This window comes from Rhamphochromis longiceps, linkage group LG6, assembly GCF_057381845.1.
Source record: "Rhamphochromis longiceps isolate RC_006_pf linkage group LG6, R_longiceps_female_GT1.1, whole genome shotgun sequence".
NCBI lineage: Eukaryota > Metazoa > Chordata > Actinopteri > Cichliformes > Cichlidae > Rhamphochromis > Rhamphochromis longiceps.
Window position 1 is genome coordinate 6,094,848 of NC_140562.1, and position 15,591 is coordinate 6,110,438.

Below are 15,591 nucleotides of genomic sequence, written 5' to 3' on the forward strand. Positions count from 1 at the left end.
CAGAAGCCACTTTTTCTGGCGAGCTAGAAAATAGTGGTGGATATCTCACACAGTGTTTTTTAGCTTTTCGGGAACGCAGTAGAACTTTTTCCTCAGGCTGTGTAAAATTGCCTGCATGGTTGAGCTATTGCCTGCAAGTGTTTTGAGAGCTCAGGCAGAGTATAAATGCACTATATAAGAACCAGTTTATTTACCATTTACAAGCCCTGAGATGGGCTCAAGCTGTCCTCAAGTCTAATCGAAAACTCTTTTTTGAGCACTTCATCGCAGAGTATAAAATTTCTGACAAGGGATTGAACCCTGATCAAGGAGTCGAGGAGTGTGGTAAAAGGCAAATTAGCTACAAAGGATCTTAATGACTCACTTGATGCCTTACTTTCTGTGTAAATGTATCAGAATGGATGACCATATATGGGAGCATAGGAGAAGACACTGCAACTGCCATGGATCATCGGCCGAGCCATTTCTGGAACTGAAGGGGTTGCCCTGCAAAAGCTTGGCCGTACAAGAAATGAGTCAGAGGAATTCTGTAACATTTCATTGATGCCTGACCTGTGCCACCAAAAAAGCAGAGCCTGTCAGTAACTGTAGGGATATTGGTGGGTAAAATAAACAAAGCTAACTGTCAACTCTCAGACCCACTCACTTGAAGCATTAGTTGACTCAGACACCGAACAGACTTTTATTGATCAGACTCTGGGTAATGATTCAGTCATTCCCCTGATCACACTTCCCAAAGGATTACAAATTTCTGCAATAAATGGCACGTGGCTCCCACAAATAACCCGTAAAACTCAACCTGTTTCTCTCTCTCTCTGTCTGGCAATCACCCAACACTGAGGCAGGCAACACTGCCCTGGTTCTCAGACACCCTTGGCTCAGCACACATAACCTGAACATTGATGGAACACAAACGGTATCTCCAGTTGGAGTCTCAGGTGTCATCAGTCCATTTAAGTAACTGGTATTGCCGTTTGGGACAATACCAGTTGTCTTTCAGACCCTAGTCAGTGATGTCCTGTGTGACTTCATCAATCACTTCTTTGTGTACCATAATAACGTTCTGATTTTTTTCTAAGTCAGTTACAGAACATGAATGTGATGTCTGCCTTCAGCAGCTTCTGGAGAGCCGCCTGTATGTAAAAGGTGAGAAATGTGAAATTCATGTCGAATCAGTGTCATTCCTTGGGTTTCATTGTTGAAAAATGCCAGTTAAAAGTAGATGCCGTGAAGGTGCAAGCAGTGATTGTGTGGCTAGTTCTCTTGAACAGGAAACGGTTTGGTTTTGCAAACTTTTAGCGCTGTTTCATTGGTGATTTCAGTAAAGTCACATTACCATTGAATCAGGTGAGCTCTATTTTTTACCAGATTCAACCTTATCTTAACCTATAGACCCAGTTCCCGTCATGTCAAGCACAAAGTCCTGTCCCGGAAATTCGACACCTTTGACAACTCCTGACAATGTTGCCATCCTCCTGTATCACTGGTTTGTTCACTTGGCAGACTGATCACTAATCTGAGCTAACACAAACGTAAAATTTACATGTCACCCTGAGAAAAACCGCACCATCTTTTTTCTGCAACATCTATTTGGAGGCCATTTCTTGCTAAACATGTCCAAGAATATATTTCTGCCTCTGTGTGTGCAGAAATAAATCCTCCAGCTCTCTTCCTGCAGGGCTGCTAAGACCCTTTCTCATGCATGATTGCCTGTGGTCATACATTATCCTGGACTTTGTTACCGGCGTTCCTCCATTTTCAACAACCCTAATACTGTTGTACTTACATAACTGATTGCTTTTTTTTTTTTTTTTTTTTTTTTTTTTTGTGTCCCGTTTGGATCTTTAGCCATCAGAATTGTTGTCTTAAGGCCAAGAAAGATGCCAAGCGGACGGTGAGAAGGGGGGGAAGAAAGAAAAAAAACAAAAACAAAACAAAACAAAACAAACAACACACCTGGGTCACCTGTATGGAGAAAAAAAACAGAAGAGAAAGCAAACAACAAAGAGCAACATAATAAAAAAAAAACAGCACCATCACAATAAACTAGCTAGCAGTAGATATCAGTAGATACTAAATAATAAACGATATTGTGCAGCACGCAAGATAGAAAGTGCACAATGTGCTTTGAGGCAGCAGCCAAGAAAGCTGTAGTCCGCGTCTGTGAATACCCGTGCGTACACCTGTGTGCATACAGTACCTGTGTGGATCAGCATGCTTGCATTCCAAAGGTTTCTCCATGTAAAGATCTGCTAGGGAGTGTGGGGAGCCACAGCCCCGTCCTCCAGGGCATGAAGCAGGTATGGAGGAGATCAAAACTCCAGACATCCAGAGGCCCCCAGAACACAAGAGACCAAGGAAGACCAACAGAGGGGCAGCCGCTCAGCAGCCACCGAGCAGAAGCCAGGGGGAGTTGCAGTGACGCGCCCGTGAGCTCCGCCGGCAGCCAGCTGTGCCTGAGTGACCGAGCCCCAGGCCGAGAGGCCGGGGGCACCCCACCTCCGAAGTGGCCGGAGCGAGCCCCAGGCTCCAGGCCCCGATAAGCGGCCGCCAAGGAATGAGCCGGTGTGTACCCGGACGCCCACCCCCAGACACAAAGAACCACCAACGCACCGATGTCTGAGGGAGTCCGCCACCGGCAGGGGAAGTGGTGGTGGGTGGAGATAGGCCTCCAAACCGTGGAGGGCCTGAAATGTCCCCAGAGAGGTGGCGTCTGATACCCAACCTGACATATAGACACAGACATACAGGCACACACAGACACAAACATCCATTCCCACCCTCATGCTCTCATATGCACTTACTCCACACTCAACCAACGTGGAGACAGACATAAAGAGACGCTGTACACACGATCACACTCCCCAAGCGTACTCTACGAACCGGGTCTAGGTACCCTTGCCCCTGGAGGGGGGAACTGCACCCAGACCCAGGTAGTGTTACCCTTTTCCCTGCGGTGGGGAGAGGCAGACTGCCCCAACCCCGTAGCAGCAGGGAGGCCCCACACTCCAGACCGCAGTCGGACGGCCAACTCCTCCTAGCCCCCCCCCCCCGCTCCAGCAGGCCACAGAGAACGGGGGTGAGAGAAGACTCCAAACCTCCCTCCACCCGCTCATTGTAGTGTTGATGCATGTGTGTTCTAAGGTGCATTTAAAACCCAGGAGGACATGGAGCTACCTGCCAGAGAGCATCAGGTAAGCGCATAGTCCCTCCTGCTAGCCCTCAATGTCTACGTGTATTCAAAATTGAGAGGTGGGCAACGACGCCAGGGGTGAGGTGTACACCCTGATGGTAATTTGGACTCCGTGTATCGTGCCCACCCCCAAGATCCTATATGTATGTGTAATAAGAGTGTGAGTAATGTGAATGTCTAAGTTGTGGGATAAAATTGAGGCAGAGGCAGCCAGAAGGGGACAGAGGGGGGGGTAGCCTCCTCTGCACCCTGGTGACATACCCCTACTCCAAGGCCCTGCATGTGTGGGTGGTTGTGGTGGAGCGGGAAGAGGGAGGCAGCTGGAGATGGGGAGGGAAGGAAGGGAGGGGCAGGTGACCCCTCCCTGAGGCCAACTCCCCCGCTGACCCCAGTAGGCACTCCCATACTCCGCGACCCGCCAGGGAAAGGGGGCCCAGGCCCATCCACACCGGGGCCCAGTGTAGCAGCGCCCCCCGGCCCCACAGAGCCCGGGACAGTCCACCCAACCCCACCACAGAGAAAACTGCACCCACCCCACCATCCACTCATCTTCCAGACTACATGAGACAATAGACGCCCAGGCTGAGATCTTCCTCCACCTCTCCTGTATCTCCCCCTCCTGCAGAGAGTTCCTGAGGAGACGAAAGCTCCTGCAAGATGTGACAATCTCCCCCACTAGTTGAAGAGCCCCCCAGGTGGCTCGACGCACCGGCGGCACCCTGCGCCAGGGATGGGCTCCCATGCACCCACCCGCCCACAACCCCGGCAACACACCAACCAGGACCCAAGGCCCCGAGGCCCGGCCAGGGCCCCAGCCCAGAGACGGAGCGCCCCCAGAACCTCACGCCCATCCCGGACCCACCCAGGGGCAGCCAGGCTACCAGGTCAGTAACCCACGTCCGTCAGCACAGACCCTCCCCTAGCCCCGCTGCACGCAGCCACAAGGAAACAGTCACCCGAGAGCCAACAGAGCCCCCAACCGGACATGACCGCTACCCCGGGTTGAGCCCCCCAAGGAAAATGCCTCCGGGGAACCCCCCGACGCCCTAAGCCTGTCCCTACCCCCACACCAATCACAACAATGAAGGCGGGACCAAACTATGACCCCCCACCCCCACTAGGTGATGGAGCTGATCAAAGGAGCCCAGACCAATTGATCTGATGTGGTGGTAGAGGCTGTATCAAGACTAATGTAATCTAATAGATAATTTCTATATTGGTTAGAATTAAGATTGTTTTTATTTTTCCAGTTCATGAGGACAGTTTTCTTGGCTATGCATAGGGCAGTGAAAACCATATGGGCTATATTATTTTCTGAAGTGACACACTAAGGGGGAAGTTGGAATGTTACATTTCAGACACTTTGATAAGTCTTCACATATCTCGCGCCAAAACTTCTGCACTGGTGGACAGAACCAAAGAGCGTGAATGTAATTGTCTGGTGTATTGCCTTGACAGTGTGAGCAGTTGTTGGAAGATGTAAAGCCCATCTTGAACATCCAATGACCTGTATAGTGCACTCTATGTATGGAAATTAATCATATTATTGTTTTGTAATATGTCAGGGTTATTCCAGATAGGTGTACGTTTGCATGGGATTAATGAAGACTCCGTTATTTTTAGAAACTCCCACCATGCTGTCAGAGAAAAGCTGATGTTGATACTTTTAAAGCATTCATGTCTTTTGATGTTTGAGCTAATAAATGGTAGGTCTGAAATCTCTAGATCCTTGCATAGTGCCTGTTCAACATCTAGCCAGGGCTCATCTAAGAAGGTATGTTTTAACCATTCTGAGATGAACTGAAGCCTGTTGGCTAAGAAGTATTGGTGAAAATTAAGCAGATCTAATCCTCCTCTATCCTTGGTTCTTTGTAGCATTTTTAAGCTGATACGCGGGGGTTTATCTTTCCAAAGGAATTTGGAAATATATGAATCCAGAGATCTGAACCAATCTTGTGATGGTTTGTTAGGGATAATCAAAAATAAGTAATTTATTTTTGGCAAGATCATCATTTTTATAGTGGCGACCCTTTCCATGAGTGATATGGGTAAAGATTTCCATCTAGTCAGATCGCCTTCTACTTTCTTTAGAAGTGGGATGTGGTTTAATTTAGTTAAGTCTGAAAGCTTAGGAGAAACATTAATACCTAAATATTTAATATTTCCGGATTGCAGTGGGGCAGAGGAAGAATTATGGAAGGAGCAGTTAATGGGGAGAACTGTAGATTTTGGCCAGTTAATTGAATAATCTGAAACTCTTGAAAACCAGTTTATTAGAGTAATTACCTCAGAGAGGTTGGTTTGTGTGTTTTGCAGAAAAAGCAACACATCATCCGCATAGAGACTAATTTTATGTTCTATGTTCTTACATTTTATGCCCTTAATTGTTGTAGCCTGTCTAAATGCTGCTGCTAGAGGTTCGATAAAAATTGCAAAAAGTGAAGGGGAGAGTGGGCATCCCTGTCTGGTGCCCCTCAGGAGACAAGCTGGAGGATGTCTGGTCATTTGTTCTGATACGAGCTGTTGGGGAATTGTATAATATTCTTATCCAGTTTATGAAAGAGTTTCCAAAACCAAATTTGTGTAAAGTTGCGAACAAAAATTTCCAGTTAACTCTGTCAAATGCTTTTTCTGCATCTAGATATAATATTATGGTTTCGATGTTTTTATTGTATGAGTAGTCTATTAAATTAAGTAATCTACGAGTGTTTGTTGAGGAGTGCCGACCTTTTATGAAACCAGTTTGGTCAGGATGAATTAAGAGGGGGGTTATTTTCTCTAATCTCTTTGAGAGAGCTTTGCAGATTATTTTAAGGTCTACATTTAAAAGAGAAATTGGACGATAGCTTGAGGGAAATAAAGGGTCTTTGCCTGGTTTTAGCAGGAGACTAATGTTGGCAGAATTCATATTTGGTGGTAGTCTGCCATTTTCCTCGATTTCCTGCAACATGCCGTGGAATACTGGTGCCAAAATTGTCCAGAATTCTTTGTAGAATTCTGCAGGGAAGCCGTCTGGACCTGGAGCCTTATTATTGGGCATACTTATCAGGGCTTCCTGGAGTTCACTTGGCGTCAGTGGCGAATCCAGTTCCATTGCTTGACTCTCTAGTAATTTTGGAAGAGTTACGTTGTCAAGAAACAGATCAATTTCATTTTTAGATGGGTTTATTTGTGGTGAGTATAAAGTTTCATAGAAATCCCTAAAAATGTTGTTTATTCTTCCAGGGTTATATATTGTGTTCCCCGATAAATCTTTAGCAGCACATATAGTTGTTTTTTCTTTCTTTATTTTTAACTGGTTAGCTAGAAATCGACCTGATTTGTTACTGTGTTCAAAATTCTGCAAGCGAAGTCTTTGTATAAGGAATTGTGTTTTTTTTATTAATAGTTTCATTTAATTCTAGTTTTGTCTTGCGTATTTTGTTCAATGTTTCCTGATCTTGGTCGCACGCGTAGGCTTCTTCTAGTGATTTGGTGTTTTTTTCTAATTCCTGAATATTTTTGTTTTCTTCTTTCTTTTTGTGTGATGAGAAAGAAATTATTTTACCTCTCATCATTATCCTGGACTTTGTTACCGGCGTTCCTCCATTTTCAACAACCCTAATACTGTTGTACTTACATAACTGATTGCTTTTTGAAGGCTGCTCATTTTATTGCTCTTCCAAATCTTCTTTCTACTTTCAAGACTGTAAATAAGTAAGTAAAGTTTATTTATTGAGTGCTTTTCACAGAAAGGCAGTCACAAAGCGCTGTACACAAAGATTAAAATAAAAAGTACAATCAATAGACATTATGCACAATGTAAAAGGTCAAATATAAGTTAAATAATGTGAAGAATATAAAATACGTAGATCAACAAAAGGCTTGTTTGAATAGAAAAGTTTTTAACTGCTTTTTAAAAGAATCCACAGAGTCAACCAAACGTAACTGGTGGTAGACTGTTCCACAGCCTTGGTGCAACAGACTGAAAGGTTCTATCCCCTTTTGTCTTCAGTCGTGTTCGGGGAACAACCAACAGACTCTGAGTCTGTGAGCGGGGACGACGAGCAGCAGTGTATTTTGTAAGAAGCTTGGATAAATAATCTGGGGCCGTTTAATGCTCTGTATGATAAAACAACGCTTGCTAGAACGGGTTAGTAGTCTGGCTGCTGCGTTTTGTATTGCCTGGAGGAGAGAGAGAGAGATGATTTATCCAAGCTGGTAAACAGGGAATTACAGTAATCTAAACGCGATGACACAAATGCATGAATGAGTTTTTCCAGTTCAGCTGACGAGACCATATGTCGCAGTTTAGAGATGTTTGTTAAGTGAAAGAAACACTGCCCACTTGCTCACTGATCATGTACTCTGGCTATACGACATCCCCTTGGACATAATCTTTGACTGTTGGCCCTGGTTCACCTCGCAGGTATAGAAACAACACTGTTCAGCAATTGCAGCCAGGTCAGTCTTTCATCCTCAGAGTAAGTGTCAAACTGAGTGAGTAAATCAGGAGCTGGAAGCCAGCTTTTGCTGTGTCACTTCGGCTACTGGACGGTCCCCATTTGAATCATCACTTGGGCATTATCTTCCACTATTCCCCACTACAAAAGGTGAGCTCTCTGTCCCTTCCATGCAGCACCACCTTCACCACAGTCGCACCTTCATATCCTCCAGGTCAGAAATTGGTTTTCTACCAAAAAATGTTTCATTGCATACTGAGTCAAAGAAATGATCTCTCAACTTCGTTGGATCTTTTGAAATTAAATCCATGACCAACCCAGTGTCTGCTCACCTGAAACTGCCTTGTAACTTGACGATTCATACATTTCTCCATGCCTCTCAGTAAAAACCACTCTGTTATGTCTAGGCCCCCCACGAGCCCAGTTCAATGACAGCCAGCCAGCCTTCCCTGTAACACGAATCCCAGACACTATGGGAGAGGCTTCCAATATGTGGTTGACTGGGAAGGTTATGGTCCAAAAGAACACTCCTGGGTGTCACAGATAGTCAGGGAATTCCACCGTAGGCATCCCAACAAGGTTGGAGTGTCGCCATGAGGCCCTGTGGAATCAGGACTTTTTCTATATTATTATTGTGTTTGAATTATTGGTTTATCTTCACTCTGTCCTCAGTAAACCTTTCGATTGAGTGCCTCCTGCCTAGTTACCCCTTGACAATACACAAACATAGAACATAGAAGCAGGTTAAGATGTACCTGATGTTAACACAGAAATGCCACCAAATAATGAACCAGTTAAAATTGGATTCACCAGGCTTTATTTCTTCATTATGAAAGCAGGTTTAAAGTAAAAAACCAAAAATGCAGCGACAAACTACAATACGGGATAATCTGTGATTTATTATAAAATTAGTATAATAAAACCTTAACTTTCAGTTATTTTTGTATCAAAGAAAACTGTCATTACACAAGCAGTTCAAAGGATTTGGGTTTTGTTTTTGTCTATTTCCACACTTGTACTTCCATATCTTTTTTGTTCTCCGCAGGCAGAGTCATGGCTGAAGCTGTCATCTCAGCCTGCCCTGTGACCGCACTGATGACTTTTGCACTTCTGCTGAATCTGAGTACAGTACTTTACTGGGTAGATGGCAGAATTCCATCAGATCATTTAACCTCCTTTGGCACTATGTGGATCCCAATGAAAACCTGTTATCACTTCACAGCTTTCCTTAACTCCTTGTTTCAGTCTGTTCCACAGCTCCTCGTTTCCTGAAATCAAGCTCATCTGCTGTTCTGATTTACCTGCTTGTCGGAAGAGCTCAGTAGCCATCATCAACCTCCCTCACCTGACTGCCCACTCTCTGGCACTACATGCTTTGCCATTCATCCATTCTCTTCTGCTTATCCTTGGGGGTGCTCTAGTCTATCACAGGGTGAGAGGCAGAGTAATCCACCAGCCAACCAGACTCCCCCATTGACTCAAACCTGGACCCCCCCGAGGATAACTCCATTCCTTGTCCTCTGACAACATTTTCATTCCAACGTTGACCTTGAGTAATCTTGCCTCTTTTCTCTCACAGATAGCACTTCCATGCTGCCCACCGGTTCCCAAGGCCATTAACTTAGTGCTCAATAAAGCTTTTAAATCACTATCAGTGTCCTGAATCTGTCTATTGTGTCCAAACATTGTAGGTAAATGGCCTGTATTTGTATAGCACTTTACTTGGTCCATAAGGACCCCAAAGCGCTTTACACATTCAGTCATCCACCCATTCACACACACATTCACACACTGGTGATGGCAAGCTACATTGTAGCCACAGCTGCCCTGGGGCGGACTGACAAAGTGGTCTTAAGGTGTGCTGACTGGGGACTACTAATGCTTATCAATAATAATAATAGAAGGAAACATTTTAAAAGATATAAAACAATGTGCTTACATTTTTGCTGAGGTAACCAGTGGAGATATTCCTGCATTGTTTGTCCTCAGAGTGGCAGCATCCTCCACATCTGTAGACGGACACACATGGTGGCTTATAGAAGACGTTGGTAGGAGCACCAAACTCTCTCCCCACATCAATACACACTTCTCTGGGAGAACACTGAGTCTTCCTCCATTCTGACTCTATACCTGCACACAGAGAGACAGTCAGACCACTGTTACGGTGACTTGTTGTTCTTCCTAATGTAGTATTTATCATGTATATTGTGGAGAGAAAAGCAGACCTAATAACAATCATTTGAATAGATACATTTTGTTTTATTACAGTGGCTATGATTTCTGTGCAAGATGTCAAATCCTAGTTGACTCATTCAATCTCAAATGAGCATGGGCCTTGGATTAGATTTAGAACTGGATACATTCACTAAAGCTTAATTATAGTAATTCTAGATGATCCAAAATCAAAGAAGACTCACTCTCCTCTTTATGAAACTGAAAGAATTAAGAAGTAGAATTTGAAGAAAGAACATAATAAACAAAACATAAACATACTTTTCAGGATATCCAAGTTGAGGTAGACAGCAGCAAATGTTGGCTCTTCTGTATCACCCAGTGGCCTAAGCTGACGGACCTGTGACTGCTGGGAGAGTTTGGAGGATGAAGATGCAGCAGCAGAAAGTTTGGATTTACACTTCACAGCAGCCCAGTATGAAGGATAGATGAGACTCATCAGCTCATCTACACTGGAGGCTGAACGCAAACTCTGTTCCAAGTCTGGCGTTGGTGAAGTGTCCTAAAAGTGAAAACAGACACCTTTACTCAGAACACTGCTTTCACTGAGAATTATTACATATTTTATAATAGTCAAATGAAGAGGGCTAGAAACACTTTTCTACCTAAATGAATGATCGTAAAATTGTATTTTTGCAAGCTAGAAATTTCAATGAGGTAACAGTCAAGGCCAAAGACTGGTTTCAAGTTTGGATCAACACAATTCAAATCAATATTGGAGTTAAGGCAAACATCCCAAACTAATTCATTTCAAATTGTCCAAAGCATGCCCTAAAACTTAAAGGTTATTTTCTTAAACGCAAATAAAATTTTCCTACTTTTTAATGTCAATGTTAAATACCCCTAAATTCTTCACAACAAAATCTTTAATCAGAGTCTCAGAAATATGACTCTGACAAGACTATCAGCCTAATGACTCAAAGCCTTTTCCTATGTAACCTATGTATACTGGGGACCTTTATTCATTTTGTATATCACCTGTTTTTGTGGGAGCACTTTAAATGGCTTTGACTTTATGACTTTTATGAATATAGAAAAGGATTCTTCAGCATTCTTCAGCACTGCAGCTTTCTTACTGCTGCCAGTTGGAAGACTCGAGGGTGAAACCACAGGAACACTGGGAAAAAACACTTTTCTTTTCTACTACAAAAGTATCTGAAGTAACAAGACATTTTTGTTGCATCAACAACAAATAAAGTTTGTGCAAGATCAGTGAGGCAGTTCATCTTATTGGTTTACCATGAGCAAACACTTGCTTTGGATATCACAAATGAAGAACACGTGCAAGTGGTTACTCACTGCCAAATGTCTGTCAGTATGACGAGGATCTTAACCAAAGGGCAGGAGGGTGGGAAGAATTACAGTATGCATCACTTATAAGGTTTCCAGTCTGATGGAGTTATTGAATAGATAAAGCAATTTACTGCTGTGAACGTAGGCAGCCATACAACATATTTAAAACAACTTAAAAAAGCCCACTGAAAAAAGAAACAATACAAAACAAAATGCAAAAAAATAATAATAATAATAATTAACGGAGAACTGGAACATCAATTCTACCTCAAATAACACTGGAGCTGCTAGTCCATTACTCCGTCAGTCAGTTTGTGCGTTTTGGGTGACTTTGACATATCAATGCATTAGTCCACAGGTGAGCCCATTTTAAATGGCTAAACTCCATTTAGCTTTTCAGAAGTGTTTGGTTAACTCATTCTTTTGGCTGCTTCTCCAAGCTTGGGTGTCTGTGCAGATCCCATCTTCTACTGCAGATAATATGCTGTTTATGGATGACATATTTTGATTTTTCATTTACTCTGTGGGGTACTAAAGACTTCCAGTCTATTGGTGGAAACAGACTGGAAACAGTCTTTAGTCTTTTTTTCTTTTTTTTTTTTGCCTGTCCCGTTTCGTTCTTTTGCCATCAGAATTGTTGTCTAAAGGCAAAGAAAGATGCCCAACGGATTTACTTTACCAAAATGGACCATCCCAGCCTTGCCGTATTGGTCTATTTGATTCACCTTTGCTTTTATTGTTTATTTTATTTTCATTTGCTGAACATGGGACAGACTTGACTGGGGAAAAGAAAAGGGAGAAAGAAAGAGGGAAAGAAAAAGAGAGGGGAAGAGGGACGGTGATAAAGGGCAAAAACCAAAGACCAACAAAACAAACAGACAAAAAATACAAATATCAATCACCTGGATCACCTGTTGAAAAAGAAAAAAGAGAAAACAAGCAAAAAAAGAGAGCAATATAAAAAATAACATCATCGCAATGATCTATGTGAATATAACAGTAAATACTAAATATTAAACATTATTGTGCAGCACGTAAGATCGACAGCGCACAGTGTGCATTGAGGTAGAAGCCAAAAAGGGTGTACTTTGTGTCTGTGAGAACCCGTCTGTACACCTGTGAGCGTGAGCGAGCTTATATTTAAAAGGTTCCTTCATGTAATGATCTGCTAGAGGGTGTGGGGAGCCATAGCCCCGTCCTTCTGGGCATGAAGCAGTTATGGAGGAGATCAAGGCCATCAGAGGCCCCAAGAGCAAAGGAGACCAAGGAAGACCAACAGAGGGGCAACCGCGCCACTATCCCGGAAAGAGCTGAGGAGAGCCCCAGATGAGGGGTTGCTCAGCAGCTGCGGAGCAGAAGCCAGGGGGGTTGCAGTGACGTGCCCGTGAGCTCCGCCGGCAGCCAGCTGTGCCAGAGTGACCGAGCCCCAGGCCGAGAGGCCGAGGGTACCCCACACCCGAAGGAGCCCGAGCGAGCCCCAGGCTCCAGGCCCCGACAAGCAGCCACCAGGAGTGAGACGGTGGGTACCTGGACGCCCGTACCCGGACACAAAGAACCACCAATGCACCGATGTCTGAGGGAGTCCGCCACTGGCAGGGGGAGTGGTGGGGGGAGATAGGCCTCCATACCATTGAGGGTCTGAGATGTCCCCAGAGAGGTGGCGTCTGATACCCAACCTGACATATAGACACAGGCATACAGGCACACACAGATACAAACATCGATTCCCACCATGCTCTCATATGCAATTACTCAGCACTCACCCAACGTGGAGACAGAAATAAATAGACACTGTACACTCAATCACACTCCCCAAGCGTACTCTATACCCCAGGTCTAGGTACCCTTGCCCCTGGAGGGGGAAACTGCACCAGACCCAGGTAGTGTTACCCTCTTCCCTGGGGTGGAGAGAAGCAGACGGCCCCGACTCCGCAGCAGCAGGGAGGCACCACACTCCAGACCCCAATTGGATGACCAACTCCTCCTCCCAGCCCCCCCACCCCAACAGGCAACAGAGAACGGGGGTCTGTGAAGACTCCAAACCTCCCTGTAGTGTTGATGCATGTGTGTCCTAAGGTGCATTTAAAAGCCAGGGGGGCATGGAGCTACCTGCCAGAGAGCAGCAGGTAAGCGCATAGCCCCTCCTGATAGCCCTCAATGTCTACATGTATTTAAAATTGAGAGGTGGGCAACGACGCCAGGGGTGAGGTTGTACACCCTGATGGTCTTCTGGACGACGTGTAGCATGCCCACCCCCAAGGTCCGATATGTATGTGTTATGAGAGTGTGAGTAATGTGAATGTCTAAGTTGTGGGATAAAATTAAGGCACAGGCAGCCAGAAGGGGACAGAGGGGGACATCCCCCCCAGATGTCCCCCTGCACCCTGGTGACACACCTTTGCCCTAAGGTCCTGCATGTGTGGGTGATTGTGGTGGAGCGGGAGAGGGAGGCAGGTGACCCCTCCCTGGGGCCAGCTCCCCCGCTGTCCCCAGTAGGGAAAGGGGGCCCAGGCCCATCCGGACCGGGGCCCAGTTCAGCAGCGCCGCCCGGCCCCACAGAGCCCAGGACAGCCCACCCGACCCCACCACAGAGAAAACTGCACCCACCCCATCATCCACTTATCTTCCAGACTACACAAGACCATAGACACCCAGGCTGAGTTCTTCCTCCACCTCTCCTATATCTCTCTCCACCTGCAGAGTCAGTTCTTGGAGAGAGGAGACCTCCTGCAAGATGTAACAGCCTCCCCCACTAGTTGAAGGGCCCACCAGGTGGCTCGATGCACCGGTGGCATCCTGCACCAGGGCTGAGCCCCCATACACCCACCCGCCCACAACCCCGGTGACACACCAACCAGGATCCAAGCTCCCAAGCCCCCGAGGCCCAGCCAGGGCCCCAGCCCGGAGACGGAGCATCCCCAGAACCCCCCACCTGCCCCGGACCCACCCAGGGACAGCCAGGCTCCCAGGTCAGTAACCCACGTCCGTCAGCACAGACCATCCCCTAGCCCCGCTGCACGCAGCCACGAGGAAACCATCACCTAAGAGCCAACAGAGCCCTTAACAGGCCATGACCACAACCCCGGGTTGAGCCCTCCAAGGAAGACGCCTCTGGGGAATCCCCCGACACCCCAAGCCTGTCCTCACCCTCACACCAATCACAACAGTGAAGGTGGGACCAAACTATGACCCCCTACCCCAATAGGTGATGGAGCTGATCAAAGGAGCCCAGAGCAATTGATCTGATGTGGTGGTAGAGGCTGTATCAAGACTAATGTAATCTATTAGATAATTTCTATATTGGTTAGAATTAAGATTATTTTTATTTTTCCAGTTCACGAGGACTGTTTTCTTGGCTATGCATAGGGCACTGAAAACCATATGGGCTATATTTTTTTCTGTAGTGACATAATCTAAGCTGCCCAACAAACACACTAAAGGGGAAGTTGGAACGTTACACTTCAGACACTTTGATAAGTCTTCACATATCTCGCGCCAAAACTTCTGAACTGGTGGACAGAACCAAAGAGCGTGGATATAATTGTCCGGTGTATTGGTTTGACAGTGTGAGCAGTTGTTGGTAGACGTAAAGCCCATCTTGAACATCCGATGACCTGTATAGTGTACTCTATGTAGTATTTTGTATTGAATTATTTTAAGACTGGGATTTCTAAATAAATGAAAGGTTTTTAAGCGTATCTGAGACCAGAAGTTTTGGTCTAAGTTAACTGATAAATCCGCTTCCCATTTTGCAATAGGAAGTGATACAGGGAGTGCAGAATTATTAGGCAAGTTGTATTTTTGAGGAATAATTTTATTATTGAACAACAACCATGTTCTCAATGAACCCAAAAAAACTCATTAATATCAAAGCTGAATGTTTTTGGAAGTAGTTCTTAGTTTGTTTTTAGTTTTAGCTATTTTAGGGGGATATCTGTGTGTGCAGGTGACTATTACTGTGCATAATTATTAGGCAACTTAACAAAAAACAAATATATACCCATTTCAATTATTTATTTTTACCAGTGAAACCAATATAACATCTCCACATTCACAAATATACATTTCTGACATTCAAAAACAAAACAAAAACAAATCAGCGACCAATATAGCCACCTTTCTTTGCAAGGACACTCAAAAGCCTGCCATCCATGGATTCTGTCAGTGTTTTGATCTGTTCACCATCAACATTGCGTGCAGCAGCAACCACAGCCTCCCAGACACTGTTCAGAGAGGTGTACTGTTTTCCCTCCTTGTAAATCTCACAGTTGATGATGGACCACAGGTTCTCAATGGGGTTCAGATCAGGTGAACAAGGAGGCCATGTCATTAGTTTTTCTTCTTTTATACCCTTTCTTGCCAGCCACGCTGTGGAGTACTTGGACGCGTGTGATGGAGCATTGTCCTGCATGAAAATCATGTTTTTCTTGA

At 45.1% G+C, this 15,591-nt stretch overlaps 1 protein-coding gene across 2 annotated transcripts in view; it reads right to left on the reverse strand.

The window, feature by feature from the left end:
* vegfc (vascular endothelial growth factor c) overlaps window positions 1–15,591 on the reverse strand; it is a 107,392-nt gene that overhangs the window by 60,925 nt on the left and 30,876 nt on the right. For both annotated transcript variants that reach the window (XM_085409017.1, XM_085409016.1), the window contains exons 2-3: window positions 10,129–10,369; window positions 9,575–9,765 (exon numbers count right to left, since the gene is read on the reverse strand). In XM_085409017.1, the coding sequence (XP_085265143.1) occupies window positions 9,575–9,765; window positions 10,129–10,369 (432 nt within the window). The remainder of the gene's footprint in view (window positions 1–9,574; window positions 9,766–10,128; window positions 10,370–15,591) is intronic.